At 40.2% G+C, this 21,816-nt stretch overlaps 1 protein-coding gene across 3 annotated transcripts in view; it reads left to right on the top strand.

Annotated features, from left to right (window-relative positions):
• Positions 1-21,816, top strand: part of ADAMTSL3 (ADAMTS like 3) — a 634,062-nt gene that overhangs the window by 124,229 nt on the left and 488,017 nt on the right. For all 3 annotated transcript variants that reach the window (XM_040342560.1, XM_040342561.1, XM_040342563.1), the window contains exon 3: positions 12,363-12,482. In XM_040342560.1, the coding sequence (XP_040198494.1) occupies positions 12,363-12,482 (120 nt within the window). The remainder of the gene's footprint in view (positions 1-12,362; positions 12,483-21,816) is intronic.

The following is a 21,816-nucleotide window of genomic DNA, read 5'->3' as shown; positions in this document are numbered from 1 at the left end:
TAGCATGCAACTTATTTGTCAGATTCCACACAACATCATAGTCATAAGGGATATAATACTTATAATTCCAACCCGCTACTCAATGCCACAGCATTTTAACAATAATTAAATGCTCGAAAAGCATGAATAGCTCGCCCCTGGGCAGAGTTTTTTTATATTCAAACTGGCATCCAAGCTGCGTCAGTTTGGAGGTTGTACCGGTCACACTTCCTGACCTGTTGCAGTGTGCCTTGTCTACCGAAAATCCTACAAACCACGACTATCATACACTTGATTCCATACTGGTGTCACTGGTTTTAAAAAATAAATATTTCTACCATTGGATTTCTATATAAATGTTAAAGGAAAAAGATGACTGTTTGTTACCACACACAAAATGATATCCGGATGATTCATCATATGTTGTAGAAAATTAGTTTCATTATTAAGAAAAATTAGTACCATATACGGTCATCTCTATTCCCGCTTGGTAATCTTCAACGTTGATCAGAGTTTTCCAGACATGCCTAAACATGTAATTTCAATTTTTTTTATATGCTTCATAGGAGTAAATCTGTATCAGGCAAGACACAATTTGCAGAGAAGAATAAATCAATGCAGAAATCACTAATATGCTTTACATTTGTGCTACCTTGACTGGGTAGTCAACAGTAACAAATTAGAGTTTATCTCATCTTCTGTTTTTATCTTCACCCCTATAGCAAAAAAAGAGGGCAGGAGGCTGTGAATAGTTATTCCAAATGGTCATGTCCGCAGTTAAATATTATTATTATTATTATTATTAATAATAAATATTTAATACATGATCCATTATAGCGCCAACAGATTGCACAGTGGTTTGCAATATAAAGGGAGGCAAATTCAATTACGATTCAATTCAAGACAAGAGCGTTAGAAGGGTCCTACTCATTAGTGATATGAAGGAAAAGGAAAATGGTACAAACGGAAGTAATTGTGTGGAGATTAGTTGTTCCAAATACGGAAAGGTTTTTTCACAGTAAGAGCTGTGAAAATGTGGAACAGACTCCCTCCAGAGGTGGTTCTGGCCAGCTCAGTAGATTGCTTTAAGAAAGGCCTGGATTCTTTCCTAAATGTACAGAATATAACTTGAGTATTAAGATTTGTAGGTAAAGTTGATCCAGGGTAAATCCGATTGCCTCTCGGGGGATCAGGAAGGAATTTTTTCCCCTGCTGTAGCAAATTGGATCATGCTCTGCTGGGGTTTTTTGCCTTCCTCTGGATCAACTGTGGGAATGGAGTTGGGTGTATAGGATTTTACTGTGTTTTTTATTTTTGTTTTTTTATTTTTTGTGGTTGAACTGGATGGACTTGTGTCTTTTTTCAACCTGACTAACTATGTAACTATGTTAGAGAAAGTAAAATTTAGTTGCTAGCTAGAGGTGGGATAGGCTTACCTGAAGAGATGAGTTTTCAGGGATCACCTAAAGGTGGACAGAGAAGAAGATAGCCGGACTGGTTGGGGTATGGAGTTCCAGGACATGACAAAAGCTTTTGGAGAAGTGGGAGGAAGGAAAGGAAAAATGGTACAAATGGAAATAATTCTGTGTAGATTAGTTGTTAGAGAGAGTAAAGCCTCGTACACATGATCGGACTTCCAGCGGACTTTTCCGAGGATTTTGGTCCAAAGGGCGTTGGCCGTGAACTTGTTCTGCAAACATACGGCACAACATTTTCAGCCAACAAAACCTAAATATGTGTTTTTTCTGCTCTTTAGTTCCACCCTTTGGGCAACTTCTTCTAATGTTTTCTTAATGTTTAACACTGGTTCTGAGCATGCGTGTTTTGTACTACTGGATTTTAGTTGGATGGATTTGTGTACACACGATTGGATAACACGACATAACAGATTTATTGTCAGACAGTTGGTGAGCATGAACAGCCAACATTTGTTGTCGTTAATTCAGCCAACAATTGTCTGATGGAGCATACACATGGTCTGATTATCTGACACAACACGTCCATCAGACAATTATGGCCATAAAATTGGATCGTGTGTACGGGCCTTAACATTTAGTTGCCAGCTAGAGGTGAGATAGGCTTACCCGAAGAGATGAGTTTTCAGGGATCACCTAAAGGTGGACAGAGAAGAAGATAGCCGGACAGGTCGGGGTATGGAGTTCCAGAAGATGACAGAAGCTTTTGGAGATGTCCTGGGCGTGAGCATGGGAGGAAGAATATTACATTATTACATCTTGACATTAACAGACTCCAAGAAGTGTTTTCTTAGAGGAAGATCACCTTTACTAAAGTAATTCTTGTTTTGACATGCAAGTAGCAGGATAAAAAAGTGACCAAACTATCGTTTCCCAGATCTTTCCCTTTTAGCAATGTTCCCGTTTAGCAATGTATATTCAATGTGTGAAAAGCAGGATGAAATCAAAGGTTCCAGAAACATCCACTAACCTCCCCTGTTACCATCTTTGTTGAACTGGTTTGTGGTTTTCAGCAATTGGGCTTCCTGTGTGGTTATATAGGCCTTTTCTGTGCTGTGGCAAAATGTTTATTATATAATAAAAAGTGTGTGGGAAAGGGAAGCCTGGGCTCTTGTTGTATATGGGAACTGTGTACGGATTTATGGTTTTTGAAAGATGTGTGGTAATTTATAATTAATTGGATAATAATAAGTTATATTTTTACAAGGTTATTTCAGTTCTATGGAGATTTTTTTTATAGCCTGTGGCATGTATGCAGACACCTCTGGAATGGAATGTTGGTTATTCTTTTATTGGGCTTATTTGGGAAACACCATACAGAATAAAATTAAATGGTTTTTACATTACAGTAGCTGTGGCATGCTGTATGTGGCCTTGTTGTTTCATATTGATGAAGTCATACAATGGGGAAATATATTGGTGCATACAATATATTTTATAGAAACAATAATGATACTCAATATTTATCAATAGATTAAAGCAGAGCTACAGCCAAATAGTTTAACCACTTCCCGACCTCCTCATGTACATTTACGTCGGCAGAATGGCACGGACAGGCACATCAACGTACCTGTACGTGCCTGCCTAGACGTGGGTGGAGGGTCCGATCGGGACCCCCCCCCGGTACATGCAGAGGTCGGGTCCGCTCGGGGAGCGATCCGGGACGACGGCGCGGCTATTTGTTTATAGCCGCTCCGTCGCGATCGCTCCCCGGAGCTGAAGAACGGGGAGAGCCGTGTGTAAACACGGCTTCCCCGCGCTTCACTGTGGCGGCGCATCGATCGAGTGATCCCTTTTATTAGGGAGACTCGATCGATGGTGTCAGTCCTACAGCCACACCCCCCTACACTAGTAAACACATACACAGTGATCCCTAAATGTTACAGCGCCCCCTGTGTTTAACTCCCAAACTGCAACTGTCATTTTCACAATAAACAATGCAATTTAAATGCATTTTTTGCTGTGAAAATGACAATGGTCCCAAAAATGTGTCAAAATTGTCCGAAGTGTCCGCCATAATGTCGCAGTCACGAAAAAAATCGCTGATCGCCGCCATTACTAGTAAAAAAAATAAAAAAAATAAAAATGCAAAAAAACTATCCCCTATTTTGTAAACGCTATAAATTTTGCGCAAACCAACCGATAAACGATTATTGCGATTTTTTTTACCAAAAATAGGTAGAAGAATACGTATCGGCCTAAACTGAGGAAATTTTTTTTTTATATATATGTTTTTGGGGGATATTTATTACAGCAAAAAGTAAAAAATATTGATTTTTTTTCAAAATTGTCGCTCTATTTTTGTTTATAGCGCAAAAAATAAAAACCGCAGAGGTGATCAAATACCACCAAAAGAAAGCTCTATTTGTGGGGAAAAAAGGACACCAATTTTGTTTGGGAGCCACGTCGCATGACCGCGCAATTGTCTGTTAAAGCGATGCAGTCCCGAACTGTAAAAACCCCTTGGGTCTTTAGCTAGCATATTGGTCCGGGGCTTAAGTGGTTAACTGCCAAAATAAGTGCAATTGTTTTCAACAGTCCTTCCACATTTTACAGCCAGGGGGGTGATACAATTTCCATCCCTGCTGTGACACCTCCCCTCCCACAGTCTGCTCACTGGATTATAAATGGGCATTACCACACCTGTGAGATTCATCCTGGGCCCTGTGCCTACTTACCCACCCCCCCGCCCACCCACGTTTACTTCTCATTGATCATAACATTAAAATGTCAGCATTTTGCAACAGAATTTGATGACACAATGGCACCCTGCATTTCTGATGTGCAACACTGAATAAATTACACTTTGCTATAATGTAAAGTAGTGAGTGTACAGCTTGTATAACAGTGTATATTTTCTGTCCCTTCAACACACAACCATTAATGTCTAAACTACTGGCAACTAAAATGAGTACACCCCTAAGTGAAAATGTCCAAATTGGACCCAAAGTGTCAATATTTTGTGTGGCCACCATTATTTTCCAGCACTGCCTTAACCCTCTTGGCATTGGAGTTCACTACAGCTTCACAGGTTGCCACTGGAGTCCTCTTCCACTCCTCCATGACGACATCGCGGAGCTGGTGGATTTTGGAGACCTTGCGCTCCTCCGCCTTCCATTTGAGGATGCCCCACAGATGCTCAGTAGGGTTTAGGTCTGGAGACATGCTTGGCCAGTCCATCACCTTTACCCTCAGCTTCTTTAGCAAGGCAGTTGTCGTCTCAGAGGTGTGTTTGGGGTCATTATCATATTGGAATACTGCCCTCCGGCCCAGTCTCTGAAGGGAGGGGATCATGCTCTGCTTCAGTATTTCACAGTACATGTTGGCATTCATGGTTCCCTCAATGAACTGTAGCTCCCTAGTGCCGGCAGGACTCATGCAGCCCCAGACCATGACACTCCCACCACCATGCTTGACTGTAGGCAAGACACACTTGTCTTTGTACTCCCCACCTGGTTGTCGCCATACACGCTTGACACCATCTTAACCAAATAAGTTTATTTTGGTCTCATCAGACCACAGGACATGGTTCAAGTAATCCATGTCCTTAGTCTGCTTGTCTTCAGCATACTATTTGCAGGCTTTCTTGTGCATCATCTTTAGAAGAGGCTTCCTTCTGGGAGAACAGGTATGCAGACCAATTTTATGCAGTGTGCAGCATATGGTCTGAGCACTGAAAGGCTGACCCCCCCCACCCCTTCAACCTCTTCAGCAATTCTGGCAGCACTCATACATCTATTTCCCAAAGACAACCTCTGGATATGACGCTGAGCATGTGCACCCAACTTCTTTAGTTGACCATGGCGAGGCCTGTTCTGAGTTGAACCTGTCCTGTTAAACTGCTGTATGGTCTTGACCACCATGCTGCAGCTCAGTTTCAGGGTCTTGGCAATCTTCTTATAGCCTAGGCCCTCTTTATGTGTGTATATATATATATATATATATATATATATATATATATATATATATATATATATATATAGTGAAACATAACACAGTGGGGTGTTTTCTTTACTTGGTTTACATTATTTGTAGACTATTTTCTGAGCTTAGTAAATAGTGTGAAGCTGTGTTTCTGATGGCACACTGGTATTGCTCTGATCTTTCCCAGAAAAACAAAGGAAAGAAGGATAAGGGTAGGGTTCTATGATCAGGATCAATATTAAAGAAGAGTTATCACTATTTTTTTATGCTATATGTACTTTATTATGTCTTCCTAGGTGCCTTCAAAAACTAGCAGCACTGTCAGTCAATGTACACCCCCCCCCCTTTGGTGTATGGCCACACAATAGCAATAAAACAACAATAGCAATAAGATGACTGCTTTGCTTTGTAGCACCTTTCTCTGGCTCACAGCACTTTCCCAAGGCAAGCGCTGGCAAGAAAATTGCAAAGTGATGGGAGGCTGAAACACCTCACCCCCTCCTGCTAACTTCAGCTTGTTCAATTAAGATTTGATAAAAAAATAAGTGGAAGCTGATTGGTTTTTATACAGAGCTGCACCCAATTTTGCAATATCCAGTTTTAGTAAATCAACACCATGATGTCAACCAAAAAAAACATCTATATGCTTTGGGTAAAAAAAGATAAAGCTTTTTTTTTAAAATACACATGTACTATAATATTACTATAATATTTTTTAAGTTTTTTTTTCTGTAACCGTAAATTCACACAACTCTTTGATAATTACGCTGCAGCTTGTTTCCCCACATAGCTTTCTTTGTTTCATGAACACTAAAATGACTGAATTATGTTGGAGTTTTTTGTTTTAAATATAGGGTTTTTACAGATGGATAACACATGCTTGTTGATATTAAGACATGCTGTCAGTACTGTTTATTACTTTTATATACATATATATCACACAGGTATGTATTTATTTTTGCGAGTATTTATAGAATAGTTTATATTTTACTGTGAACAATTTTGTAATCTTTCATCAGAAACAATGCTGCACCATAAAAAAAAAACACCATTTCTCATCAAAGTCCTCTGTCACGGGGAAGAGCATAAAAAAGGGTGTTGTACAAAATACAGCTGCACTACTAAGTGACTCACTGGCCTGGAATAAGTTAACAGGTTTGGAATTCCAACTTCACTGGCTGCATTCTTATTTCAGGTCAGCAACTCATATGTGACCAAACAGTAAAACCAAAAGATTAAATTCTGGCAAATTCAGTGTCAATTATACCTTGTTCTATATTCTATGTATGTTCAGTATATATAATGCTTAAGAAGATTGCCTGAGATTGCAGACATAGTAGTGGAAATGATAGGCTCCATTCACACCTAGTTAAGTGGGGCGGTACATATGTGTTTTTGCACCTTTAGGTCATCCTTCCATCCATTTCAGTGGGCTGCCCAATGCACAACAATCACACAAAAGTTGTCATCTTTTTTTAAATCACATCACACTACAACACAAAGAAATATGTTATCTTGTGTTGTGGTGTGATTTAAAGTACATGCATTAGCTGTTCATTTGGGGAGCCATTAAAGTGGTTCAAGGTTTTTATAATAATGCATTCTATGCATTAAGATAAAAAACCTTCTGTGTGTAGCAGCCCCCCTAATACTTACCTGAGCTCCATCTTGATCCAGCGATGCTGCATGTGAGACTTGGCTGTCTGGGACTCTTCCTCCTGAATGGCAGATACATAGCAGCAGACGCCATTGGCTACAGCTGCTGTCAATCAAAGCCAGTGAGCCAATGAGGAGAGAGAGGGGGCAGGGGGGAGCCGCTGCACTGTGTCGGAATGGACACACAGAGCAGCAGCTTGGCTCAGGTGCCCCTATAGCAAGCTGCTTGCTGTGGGGCCACTCGGCAGGAGGGAGGAGCTAGGAGCACCAGAAAGGGACCCAAAAAGAGGATGATCTGGGCTGCTCTGTACAAAACCACTACACAGAGAAGGTAAGTATCACATGTTTGTTATTTTTAAACAACAAAAAAACAAGACTTTAGTATCACTTTAAAAATGAATGGCACTGTAGCACATCTGCTGGAACTTACAGCATGTTCATGTGCTGTGGAAATTCATGCGATAGCATTAACATTCCCACATCACATAAGCACGATTGGGACCTTAAGGACTGTGGACACGACACAGGTTTTCTGAAGACTGGAGGTTATCTGCAGAAAACAGTAAGAGACGGGGAACATATCACATGAGACTATTGGAGTCTCTGTTCTTACCCCTTTACTGTATATAACTGTATAAAACAGTAAAGGATTATAAAAAGATATCCAAGGAATTGAGAATGGCAGTCAGCAATGTTCAAACTCAAATCAAGAAGTGGAAAATGAGGGGGTTCTGTTGAACCCAAACCACGGTCAGGTAGACCAACTAAATTTAATCCCGAACAATTTTCCTGGCAGTTGTGGCTGACATTTTAGTTGATCTACCTGACCCACAAAAAAAACACAAATAACTTCAGGTGAAATACAGGACTCTCTGAAAACATGTGGTGTGGCCGTTTCAAGATGCACAATAAGGAGGCACTTGAAGAAAGATGGGCTGCATGGTCGAGTCGCCAGAAGAAAGCCATTACAAAGCAAATGCCACAAAGTATCCCACTTACAATATGCCAAACAGCACAGAGACAAGCCTCAAACCTTCTGGCACAAAGTCATTTGGAGTGATGAGATCAGAATTTAGATGCGCACAGGGTGTGCCAGGGTGTGCACACCCTAAGCGCCCTGTGTGGTACAGATTTCCCCTGTTTAGACCCCTGATATTTCACCAAAGCCCCCTAATGGGTCTCCTAAAAAAAAAAAATTAAGTTACAAAACACCAATCTTTGCCTTAGACCCCTTTCACATTGAGGAGTTTTTCAGGCGGTACAGCGCTAAAAATAGTGCTGCTATCGCGCCTGAAAAACTCCTTCACTGCAGACTCACTGTGAAAGCCCGAGGGCTTTCACACTGAGGCGATGCGCTGGCGGGAGACAAAAAAATCTCCTGTCAGCAGCATCTTTGGAGCGGTGAGAGGAGCGGCATGTATACCGCTCCTTCACCGCTCCTTCCCATTGAAAACAATGGGAGACCGCTGCAATACCGCCCGCAATGCGCCTCTATAGAGGCGCATTTCGGGCGGTATTAACTCTTTATCGGCCGCTAGCGGGGGTTAATACCGCACCGCTAGCGGCTGATACCCGCGGCAATTCCGGCGGTATAGCGCCGCTATTTTTAGCGGCGTTATACCGCCACCGCAGCTCCCGCCCCAGTCTGAAAGGGGCCTAACTGATACTGCCCATTGCTCTGCTGACATTGTCAGTATATATACACATGCACACCCATGCAAACATGTTGAGCTTTGGGGTGCAGACCCTAATGCAAGAGAGATACATTAGAACCTGGCCCTTCTACCACTCTCCAATGCCAATCAGAATCACTGCAGAATATAGTTTCTCTCCTATGAGGGACAACCTTCATATACCAATGTAGATAGCTTAGTTGCCTGTTCCTCTCTAAGCAGTGATTCTGTTGTTTTTTTTGAACATGAGAAAAGAGATTCTGGTAGCTTCACTACCTGGCTGGTCTGTAGGTAGAAGAGACCCAGACTTAGATTGGAAAACTTGGTGGATGAGCCAAACAACCTGACTGTCCAAATCAAAACCAGACAGGTGGCAACCTTATTCTTATATTTTCTCCTGGTCCTGGACACTTTTTCCAAATGTTACACGGTTCCATGGGTAACCTATACATGCATAAAGCCCTCAAGAGGAAATCATCTGATAAACATGCAAAGTAATTAGAAGATTGAAGATGGCAGTGTGCAGATGTTACTTATGCAGACAAGATAACCCAGGACTGTAAAAAGTGATCTATACCCCTGCACCTACATTGGCGTAACCTGACTCTTATAACATTTGAGTGGAGTCAGGGCCATCTTTAGGGCAGGGCAAAAGGGGAAGCTGCCCTGGGCCCTGTCATTGTTGTGGCTCATACTTGCCAACTATCCCAGTTTAAATTCCCTTGTCCCTTGAAGTTTTAGTCCTGTGCTGGGTCCTGATATATCAGTGTGAAGTGCTTGCATAGTATAGCATTTCTTGTACATTAATATTACATTTTTATAGCATTCAATATTTCTGACCAAAAATAGGGACAACTAGGGAAGCAATAAAAAGAGGGGGATTTGGATCCAAAGTAGGGACTCTTCTTGCAAATAAGTGGCAGTTGTTAGCTACTGTATGCCTTAGCTGCTGCAAATTATATTATATTTGCAATGTTTTTTTTATTTTATAGCCACTGATAAGACATTGTAGATTTTCCTGGGTTCCTTTGAGAATGATTCATTTGACCACATTTCACAGAAGCAGGAATGCATTATTTATTATTTTGGATCTTGCCAATTCTGTTTTTATTTCTTCGGTGCTTTTTAGTAACTACTTCCTGTTTCCTTCCTTTTCTCTGCTTTTGGTTTATTGTAACATTATAGGCTAAGGAAAGTGTAAATAAATAAGACAGTAAATGGTCTAGTGTTACCTGTTTCCCCCCCTTATAATAACCAAAACAATTTACAGTTTATGCATGTTTAAAATAGTAAATCTTGGGGTACAAAAGTCACATATAGATATTTTTTTATCTACTTTACTCTTTTTTTTTGTCTATTCTGTATACATTTCTCACATAAAAATGATGCTCTTCATAATTCAACTGTCTCATTCTTTTTCACCATCAGCACCCATAAAAACTGAATTTCCATGTTTTTAAGTTAATGGATAGATTACAGACTTATACCATGTATACACGAAAAAACGATTGTGTGTGGGCCCCATCAGTGTAAAATTTTTTTAAAATTTTTCAGATGGAAAAAAAAAAACGATAGGAAATTCCGATCGTCTGTGTGGAACTCCATCGGAGAAAAATCCATGCATGCTCAGAATCAAGTCGACGCATGCTCTGAAGCAATTGAACTTCATTTTTTTCGGCTCGTCGTAGTGTTTTATGTCACGCGTTTTGGACGATCGGAATTTAGTCTGATTGTGTGTAGGCAAAACTGATGAAAGTCAGCTTCATCGGAATTCCAACGGAAAATTCCATCGGAAATCTGATCATGTGTACACGGCATTAGAACTATATAGTAAGGTGACCAGATTTTTAAAATGAAATCCGGGGACATATTTTTTTTTACTAGTAATGGCGGCAATCAGCAACTCTCTGCCCGTCGCCCGCCTCACAGCCTGTCAAGTCTTACTCTCCGGGCTCCCCGGCTACTACTGGGTGGGGAGCAGAGGAAGATCACTGGATCAAGGAGATAAGCAGACAGGTGACTGGCCAGGACTTGAGCCAAGGCAGAAGAACATGCAAACGGAGCTGAATGGGCATGCACCTGAAACTGAAGAAATATTCACTCAGCTCCAACCATAAAATACACCCCCTAAGCTAGTAGGAGCAGGGGAGTGTAATTCAGAATTATTTTTATTAATTCTGCATTGACTGTCCTTGAAATTGCCCCAGCCCCTGTTCAACTCCAATCTGGGGACAAAACTGGGGACAGACTTGGTCCGGGGACAGTGTCCTCAATCCGGGGACTGTCCCCAGAAATCCCCAGGTAGCTATGACTAAGCATTGATATCCAATGCGAAACGCGTCAGGTGTTTTTCCCACTGTGTGCTGATACTTGTAGTGGATTTTTCCTTTACCAAATAATGGGCACGTCTTTTTAAGAAATTGGAGTGCGGCTGTCCATATCTCTCTTCTTTTGCATAGATGTAAACATGTGACAAGATTCTGCGTTAAAGACAATTCAATTCTAAGAGATTGATTTTAAGGGTTGATTTTACGGTGTATTGAATATTTAATAGTTAAGCTTGCAGAAGATTGGATGTTCGAAGTAAAGGCAGCTTTACCTTATTTGCTAAGCTTTGTGAAGTGAATAATTACTACTCCTCCTATAGGTTGGTATTCATTTATTGGCTTGTAAAAAAAGAGTGTTCTTTTTCATATAAGAGCATAACCAATAAATAAATGAAAAGTGGTTGTACGTATTTTCTTACTGTAAATAATTTTTAGAAAAAAAAATATATTGTCAGAACTTGCAATATTTTCCTAATTGAATCTATTTAGCAAATTCATTTAATGTTGTTTTCTATCAAGTCAATGGGTGGAGCTCTAGTCTTCTTTTAGCATGATTACTTTTCAGCTGTATTGCAAGAAATCTTTTTGCTTACAGACACTTTTTGAAATGACCTGAGAAACAGCCCGGTTTCTATGAAAGGGAGCTGAAAGGCAAGCTTCTATAAATATCCAAAAATATATAAAAAAAAGTTTAACAAGGGAATATATAGTGGGTTTGTAAATAATTGATGTTTCCATTATGGTCAGGACTAAAAATGTATTCTGACAGTCTGGAAAATATGAAAGATTGCACATTTAGACCCCTTTCACACTGGGGCGGTTTTCAGGCGCTTTAGCGCTGGAAATAACTTCTGCTAAGTGCCTGAAAACCGCTTCCCAGTCATTGCAGTGTGTCTTTTCCCACTAGGGCGGAGCATTTGCTGGACGTTCCGAAAAGTTCTGCAAGCAGCATCTTTGGGGGCGGGTTGGAAGCGCTGTATTTAGAGCTCCCAAAACGCCCTGCCCATTGGAATGAATGGGTAGCACTTTCAAAGCGCCTGAAAAGTGCTTTCAAATCACCGCAAAACGTGAGTTTTGAACCGTTTTTTTTGGGGGGTTAAAATTAGACGCTAGTGGCCGAAAAGCATCCGAACACAAAAAATGTCTTCTTTCAGTGTGAAAGCACTTTAAGAGTGCTTTCACACTGAACGCACTGGCCATTAGCGATAAAGTGCCGCTCTTTCTAGCTATTTGGGTTAAAAACATATGTATATAAGATTCTTAGGATGATGATATGAGCTATGCCATTATACCCAGTAAAACTCATGCACACAACTGTATCTTTGCAGGCTAAAGCTGAGCAAGAACAAGGAGCGTACTTTCTTCCGGAGTTTGCACTGTCTCCACAAGGAAGTTTTCTGGAAGACACAACAGGGGAACAATTTTTGACTTACCGCTATGATGATCAGGTAAGTACAATATACTTTTTTTCCTTACTCTATCCAGAACCTTAGTATGCAGACATTAATATTATCGGTCAATGCGGCCATGGCACTGACACCTACTGTACATTATTTAAACACACAGGTAAGTTAATTAACATCATTTTATTGTGATTACTGAAGAAAATCTTTATTTTACCGAAATGTATATTGACACATTTGTTATTTTAATAACATACTGTATATTTTAAAAATGGTATGTTTTTAAAGTGTATCTGTAGTCAAAACTTTTTTTAGTTCTGAAAACTGGGGAAAGGTTAGAACATCTAGTGGATTTTAGATATAGCCTGGGAGATTTCCCCTCACTTACTGTTCTGGGGACAACCTATCCCCAGACAGGAAGCAAATGAATCTCTCCAACATCTGACTGCAGTAAAACCAGAGAAGGGGTTCTAATCCTTTGCCACACACAGTTTTGGCTATAGATACACTTTAACCTCTGTTATATTGAGTAATAATTCAATAATTCATTATGTGTGTATATAATAATACAAAAATATTATTTAGGGCTGTCAGTGAATGACAGACATACAGAAATCCACCTTTTAGATTAGAGATTTCATAACAGTACATCTAAATTTAAACCTTTTTTTTCAATACATCAAATCCTGTTAATACACCCCCTATAGATATGATTGGAGCATATGCAAAGTATATAGTGCAATGAGGATATATGGAAATGGAAAATAATATTTTACCTCTGATAAGAACTGCAGAGGTGTATATGCGTAACAATGCCTTATTTATTTGCCATCATGAGGAATATTTAAAGCTGAACTCTAACTAGAAGAAAATGTAAGCAAATATTCCAGTAATATAAAACATATAATAAAGATGTCCTTGGTTTTTCAATTTTAAATGATAGCCAGAATCATGTAACCCTTATCCTCTAAGGCCCCGTACACACGACCGGATCGATCCGCTGGGATTGATCCGTGGATCAGTTCCAGCAGATAGATCCGGTCGTGTGTACGGCCTAGCGGACATTTCCCGGCGGATAAAAATCCAGCCGACGGATTCCCAGCGGATAAAAATTTCTTAGCATGCTAAGAAATCTATCCGCTGGAATCCAGTCCAGCGGACTGATCCGGTCGTCTGTACAGACTCACCGGATCAGTCCGTCCGCTCCCATCCCTCGCATGCGTCGTAATGATTCGACGCATGCGTGGAAGTATTACCTTCCAGGGTCGCGCACGTCGCCGCGTCATCGTCGCTGGGGCGGCGCGGCCACGTCACCGTGGATGTATTCCGCTGGGATTTCGATCTGATGGTGTGTACAGCCATCAGATCCAAACCCGCCAGAGGATTTATCCGCTGGAAACAGTCCGGCGGACCGTTTCCAGCGGATATCCTCTCGTGTGTACAAGGCCTAAGGGTGCTGCCAGGGATCTGCCTCCTGATTATTAATACATTTGCATGGTGCTCTCACATCACATGTATGTTCTATTCATATTCAGTGCAGCTGTAAGGAGCATCCACCACCCCTGTCAGGAAGGAACTTTTTAGGAGGTAGGTAAGTATATGCTGGTATAAAGTGGGGTGAATGGTTGCAGTGATTACTTTAAACTGAACATATTATGTTCTATACACATATTCTATACACAAAACATATGCTGTTACATCGTGTTATAGTCTAATTTTATATAAACATATTATACATGTGTGCAGTTTGTCACACAAAATAGTACGACATCTTAGAAAGTTATTGTAAATGTACTGTCCTAATATACAGTGACAAATGTAAAAGGGTAATACAAATATAAGCTATAGAAGTAAGTGCCAGTCATCTTATGAGGAGAGGTGATTTCTGTATTAAAATAGAAGGCAAGTATATATCATTAGAGGGTAATGTAAATACTTTTGCAACAAAGATATACATACGCTGGAGACAGGTCCCTAAGAGGTAACTGCAAATACAATGAGGACTATTAATAAGGGGGTTAGAGCCCATATACTGAACTGTAGTCACTGAGAGGTTAATGCACATACTTTATAGAGTGTCCTCTGAGATGGTCAATGTGTATGCACTGGAAAGTGATCACTAAAGGCTTAAGCCCCATACACATGGGCATAATGTGGTGAGACATCGGCTGGTTCAATAAAAATCATCTGACACATACACAAGACCAGCTATTCTTGGCTGTTTTTTGATGAACCCTAGGGTTCCTATAGAGGTTGCTAAGAGTTCCTTGAGCAGTGGTCAGGGGCAGATCGATCTCCTATGCAAACAACAATGTAAGGGGGCACTACACTAAACACCAATGTAAGGGGGTTCTTCCTCTACTGACCATTTATATAAAGGGCACATTTTATCCACAGCAAACCTAGTTTAAAGGGTTTCGGGTACCTTCTTCTTGCTTCCTGGGATAAGGACGGAAGAGAGGCAGAAGCACATCTATATGTCCAGCATACACCTAGAGGTGTACATGGGTCATCACCCTGCCACACTGATTAGAATTGTGTAAAATAATACAAAAAAAATATTACAAGAAACTTTCTCTGATATCATTTTATTACACAATGTCATACTGCATTCATACTGTTGACTCTGTATACCATTATCAGTGTTGTACGCTTCTCAATTTGTTGTTTTGGGTATTTGTTTGTCACAAAAAAAGGTTTTAAATAATAAATATCTGATTTAAAAAATATAAGAGACACTTCTTGCAATGGTGACCTGTGTAAAGAAGCACTACATTGACCACTAATGTAAAGGGTAATTTCTTCACTGACCATCAATTATTTTCTGGCCAATATTATTATTATTAATTTAATTTGATTTGGTGATTATTACTGAAAAATAACTTTGTCATAGTTCAAGGGGCTGCTAAAAAAATTATCTCATCCCTATGAGCTATACATATAATAATTTTTAGCTGGGTTTCCCAAGACGTGAAAATTACCCCAACCTTTCCTCCAGGGTAAAAAGGTTGAACACCAGTATAGTTCAGTGACTGAACTATACTGTTGTTGATTCTCCCCTAGACTATATTTTGAGACTTTCTTTTGTCTCAATACTCTTTTTTCACCAGTTTCCATTTGGGAGGTATCCCATCAATAAGATGAATCACGTCCGAGAAACTCGACGAGCAAAACACATTGTTTTGCTTGTCGAGTTCCTTGTGAAGCCGCCGAGGATCTCGGAGAGCCAAGTTTCCTCATTGACTAACGAGAAAATAGAGAACATGTTCTCTATTTGGCCCGACGAGATCCTCGTCAGTTTCCTTGGCCAAAAGTGTACACTCGACCGGGTTTCTCGGCAGAATACGGCTCCGATCGAGTTTCTGGCGGTATTCTGCCGAGAAACTCGGTCGTGTGTACGGGGCCTCAGGCATTATATTATATCACCCAAGTATGGATTCCAGTAATTTTACTATGTTTCCTAAAAAGGTTGAATAAGGCTGTGTTAGACACTTGGGGCTAATTTTCCCACATTGAAGACTGGTCAATGAATGGAGTTCAGATATCACTAGTATGTGCTGGGGGCCAGGTAGGGAGGAGAGGCCAATGTGTGTGTGATGGGGTCGATATCACTCCAGTGGGACATCCTTCAGCAGTGAAATGGAAAATTGCAATCTGCTGAAACCTCTTTTAGTACAAAGGAGTATTTTGCTTGTCACTTCCTTTGTTACAGAGTGATAAATTCTTATAACTCCAGCCAACTTTTTAGTGTTGAAGAATACTCTAACAATAATCTAAAGCAATAAAAAGCTGACAGAGGTTCCCCTTTTGCTTAAAAACATATTTTTAAAGTTCTGTTGTCCCTGTTGGAAAGAGTTCCCCTAACTTCCTGCCCAGATAACAACTCTTTCAAACTCTTTACCACTCTTTCCAAATGTGAAAGTAAATTCTAGAAAGAAATTATTATGGCAAACTTTGGACATTTCAGAAAGAGGTCCTAAAATTATGGGGGGATTAGGGTTCAAGACACAGACTAGTATCAGGAAGTCAAATGGTAATTTAGTTGGGCAGCTTTGGTTGTGTAAAGATTGCTTAGACTGCAGATGGCCAGGTCACCAAAATGAGTCCACTTGACTTTCCACAATTGTAAAATGTCTAGAAGGAACTAACAATTTATACGTATGGAATAAAAAGACTGACAGAGAACTGAAGACAGTTTATATAATCCTTATGTACTAGAATGCCATGAGGCAAGGTTCATGGAAGGATTGTGTCAAGTAACTTTCACCTCTGTCCAGATTGCCGGCAGATGTTAAGCTTTGGTAATATGTATAAAAGGACTGACATTTAGGAACAAGGGGGCTTTTTTTTTAGGAAAATTGAAATAAAAGTGGAATTGTTGACCACGGCATCCAGTCAGGTTTCACATTTCAAGTCAAACAAAAAATCAGTATGCAGTGGGTAACCACCCTACTCTTGTAGCTGTTAAAAAACATCTGACTAAATATAATTTCAATTGTTATCTAAAAAATAAACTGTGGATGACATATACACCGGTACAGTTATTGGTCCGAGCATCCAAGCATCTGGTCCCTTTACTTTAAAGTAGACTACAAAACTGAACATTCAAATCAAATTGGGTGTGATGTATAGCACTACTATTTTATTTTGTAATAATTGCTCTAATTGACGGTACTTTGTCTTCACCTTTCTGTTTAGCTATGGAAACTGGTCCATACAGTAGAAAATATGACTCCATACAATTTATATTAAAGTGTTATTAAACCCACAACAGTAAAATCAGAATTCATATGCACTAAAGCATGCTTTTTAAACTCACTGTGGAACCTAAGGGGTTAATCCTCCACATTGTGTAAAAGGCTGTTTTATCCTGTCTTCTCTGATCCTCCCCTCCTTCCACTTTCCCCTAATAATTTCCTGATAACAAAGAGTCTATGGAGTCAGACTGCACATGCTCAGTTTGGTGTGTATTGCTATTTTCTTGGGAGGGTGCATGTGATCAGCACAGGGACAATCAGCACTGTCCAGACAGAAGGTCAGTGGTCTTATGCCCTGTACACACGATCGGTTCGTCTGATAAAAACGGACCGATGGACCGTTTTTTATCGGATGAACCGATTGTGTGTGGGCCCCATCAGTTTTTTTCCGACGGTGAAAAAAAATTGAACCTGTTTTAAAATTTTCGTATGGTTAAAAAACCGATCGTCTGTGGGGAAATCCATCGGTCAAAAATCCACGCATGCTCAGAATCAAGTCGACGCATACTCGGAAGCATTGAACTTCATTTTTCTCTGCACGACCTTGTGTTTTACGTCACCGCCTTGGACACGATCGGATTTTTAACCGATGGTGTGTAGGCAAGACTGATGAAAGTCAGCTTCATCGGATATCTGATGAAAAAATCCATCGATCCGTTTTCATCAGACGAACCGATCGTGTGTACAGGGCATTACAGTCTCATAGGGCAATCAGAAAACTCCTCCTACAAGCTTTAACCAGTGCTTAGCTGGACACTATTAGAAGTCTATTAGAAGTCCCAAGACTGCTGATGAGAAAAGGTATTTAGCTCTATATTTTCAAAAATAATTGCGTTTCGATGTTCTGTGTACTGTGGGAGACCAGATATAGTGAATGCAGGCACCTGGGCTTAGTACCAAACAAACTTTTTCTGGTAAATTTTTTATATAACTTAAACTACATGTGAGCACTGGGTACACAGTACATCAAGTACTTGAGCTTTTAAGTGATTCTATCACAAAAAGTGAGTGAGTCTTTAAAGAGAAGGTACCAAGAGACTCTCATCCTCAAACTCTCAAACATTTCTAATGGCCAGTCACTAGGCTGAACTGCCTTATGGGTCAGTAAGAATGTGTAATAAGTGTAAGAAAAGTGGGGAAAACTTGCCAACGTTTGGCAAATCAGAGCAGCCCAGCATTCAGGCAGAGCAGGTATGTGAATTTATCACTAGGTACCTGCCATGTGTACCTGTCAGCAACATTTTTATATTCCACTTTTAATCTCCTAAACTGGATTAGTGTTCAGTGTTGTTGCTCAGGGGGGTCAGTGGCCACCAATGGTGCCATTGAGTTAATTTTGTTATATACTGCAGGCACTGATGTGATGTGATGACTGAGCAAGAAAAGAAGCAAATGCTGTGTCAATCTAAGGTATTTTAAGCCATTGGACTTTATCCAACGACCTGGGAAGGGCTTGGTAGGCATTAAAGCGGGGTTCCAACCACAATTAGCATTTTTTAAATGTATGTCCTTTCATCATGCGTTTTTATAATATAAATCCGGTCACTTACTATTTTACAATCTGCCGCCGCTCCGCATAGATATTCAAAAAAGATAGTTTGCAAAACAATGTCCAAACCGTTGTCATTTTGCTTGTGGGCATTGTGAAGCCCACAAGCACTTGCTTCCTGGAAGTCTTGGATGGGGAGTTATAATGGGGAAGCGCACTGCATCCTGGGAAATGATGACACACATTTCCCAGGAGCATTAGAGTGCTGAGAAGCCAAGGGAGATGATGTCAGAATCCTAGGTGATTCCGAAGGCAGATTTCGTGGGACCGCATAGCAACAGGCATTTCCAGATGAGTAAAAAAAAGATTTTCTTTTTTTTTTTCTTTTTTAGGTCTAATGACCTAAAAGGTCTAAACTCCACTTTAACCACTTAAGCTCCGGACCAATACGCTGTCTAAAGACCAGAGGTGTTTTTACAATTTGGCAATGCGCTGCTTTAACTGGTAATTGCGCGGTCATGCAATGTTGTACCGAAACGAAACTTGCGTCCTTTTCTTCCCACAAATAGAGCTTTATTTTGATGGTATTTGATCGCCTCTGCGATTTTTATTTTTTGCGATATAAACGCAAAAAGACCGTAAATTTTGAAAAAAAATGATTTTTCTTATAACAAAAAGTAAAAAAAATCGAATAAACTAAATTTTAGTCAAACATTTAGGCCAAAATGTATTCAGCCACATGTCTTTAGTAAAAAAAATCGCAATAAGCGTATATTTATTGGTTTTCGCAAAAGTTATAGCGTCTACAAACTAGGGTACATTTTCTGGAATTTACACAGCTTTTATTTTATGACTGCCTATCTCATTTCTTGAGGTGCTAAAATGGCAAGGCAGTACAAAACCCCCCCAAATGACCCCATTTTGGAAAGTAGACACCCCAAGGAAACTGCTGAGAGGCATGTTGAGTCCATTGAATATTTAATTTTTTTGTCCCAAGTGATTGAATAATGACGAAAAAAAAAAAAAAAAAAAAATGTTTACAAAAAGTTGTCACTAAATGATATATTTCTCACACATGCCATGGTTATATGTGGAATTGCACCCCAAAATACATTCTGCTGCTTCTCCTGAGTACGGGGATACCACATGTGTGGGACTTTTTGGGAGCCTAGCCGCATACGGGGCCCCAAAACCCAAGCACCGCCTTCAGCATTTCTAAGGGCACAAATTTTTGATTTCACTCCTCACTACCTATCAAGGTTTCGAAGGCCATAAAATGCCAAAATAGCAAAAAAAAAAAAACAAATGACCCCATTTTGGAAAGTAGACACCCTAAGCTATTTGCTGAGAGGCATGTCGAGTCCATGGAATATTTTATATTTTGACACAAGTTGCGGGAATATGACAAACTGATTTTTTTTTGCACAAAGTTGTCACTAAATGATATATTGCTCACACATGCCATAGTTATATGTGGAATTGCACCCCAAAAGACATTCTGCTGCTTCTCCCGAGTACGGGGATACCACATATGTGGGACTTTTTGTGAGCCTAGCCACGTACGGGGCCCCGAAAACAAAGCACCGCCTTCAAGATTTCTAAGGGCATACATTTTTGATTTCACTCCTCACTACCTATCACTACCTATCACAGTTTTGAAGGCCATAAAATGCCAAGATGTCACACAACCCCCCCAAATGACCCCATTTTGGAAAGAAGACACCCCAAGCTATTTGCTGAGAGGCATGTTGAGTCCATGGAATATTTAATTTTATGGCCCCAAGTGATTGAATAATGACCAAAAAAAAAAAAAAAATATTTTTTACAAAACGTTGTCACTAAATGATATATTTCTCACATATGCCATGGGCATATGTGGAATTGCACCCCAAAATACATTCTGCTGCTTCTCCTGAGTACGGGGATACCACATGTGTGGGACTTTTTGGGAGCCTAGCCGCGTACGGGACCCCGAAAACCAATCACCGCCTTCAGGATTTCTAAGGGCATAAATTTTTGATTTCACTCCTCACTACCTATCACAGTTTCGAAGGCAATAAAATGCCAAAACAGCACAAAACCCCCCCAAATGACCCCATTTTGGAAAGTAGACACCCCAAGCTATTTGCTGAGAGGCATGTTGAGTCCATGGAATATTTAATTTTTTTGCCCCAAGTCACTGAATAATGACCAAAAAAAAAAAAATACAAAACGTTGTCACTAAATGATATATTTCTCACACATGCCACGGTTATATGTGGAATTGCACCCCAAAATACATTCTGCTGCTTCTCCTGAGTACGGGGATACCACATGTGTGGGACTTTTTGGGAGCCTAGCCGCGTACGGGACCCCGAAAACCAATCACCGCCTTCAGGATTTCTAAGGGCATAAATTTTTGATTTCACTCCTCACTACCTATCACAGTTTCGAAGGCAATAAAATGCCAAAACAGCACAAAACCCCCCCAAATGACCCCATTTTGGAAAGTAGACACCCCAAGCTATTTGCTGAGAGGCATGTTGAGTCCATGGAATATTTAATTTTTTTGCCCCAAGTCACTGAATAATGACCAAAAAAAAAAAAATACAAAACGTTGTCACTAAATGATATATTTCTCACACATGCCACGGTTATATGTGGAATTGCACCCCAAAATACATTCTGCTGCTTCTCCTGAGTACGGGGATACCACATGTGTGGGACTTTTTGGGAGCCTAGCCGCGTACGGGGCCCCGAAAACCAAGCACTGCCTTCAAGATTTGTGTGAGTGAAATCAAAAATTTATGTCCTTAGAAATCTTGAAGGCGGTGCTTGGTTTTCGGGGTCTCATACGCGGCTAGGCTCCCAAAAAGTCCCACACATGTGGTATCCCCGTACTCAGGAGAAGTAGCAGAATGTATTTTGGGGTGCAATTCCACATATAACCATGGCATGTGTGAGAAATATATCATTTAGTGACAATGTTTTGTACATTTTTTTATTTTAATTTTTTTTGGTCATGATTCAATCACTTGGGGCAAAAAAATTAAATATTCCATGGACTCAACATGCCTCTCAGCAAATAGCTTGGGGTGTCTACTTTCCAAAATGGGGTCATTTGGGGGTTTTTTGTGCTATTTTGGCATTTTAT

The sequence above is a fragment of the Rana temporaria genome, chromosome 3 (assembly GCF_905171775.1).
Source record: "Rana temporaria chromosome 3, aRanTem1.1, whole genome shotgun sequence".
Classification (NCBI taxonomy): Eukaryota; Metazoa; Chordata; class Amphibia; order Anura; family Ranidae; genus Rana; species Rana temporaria.
This window is presented reverse-complemented; position numbering and strand designations above follow the sequence as displayed.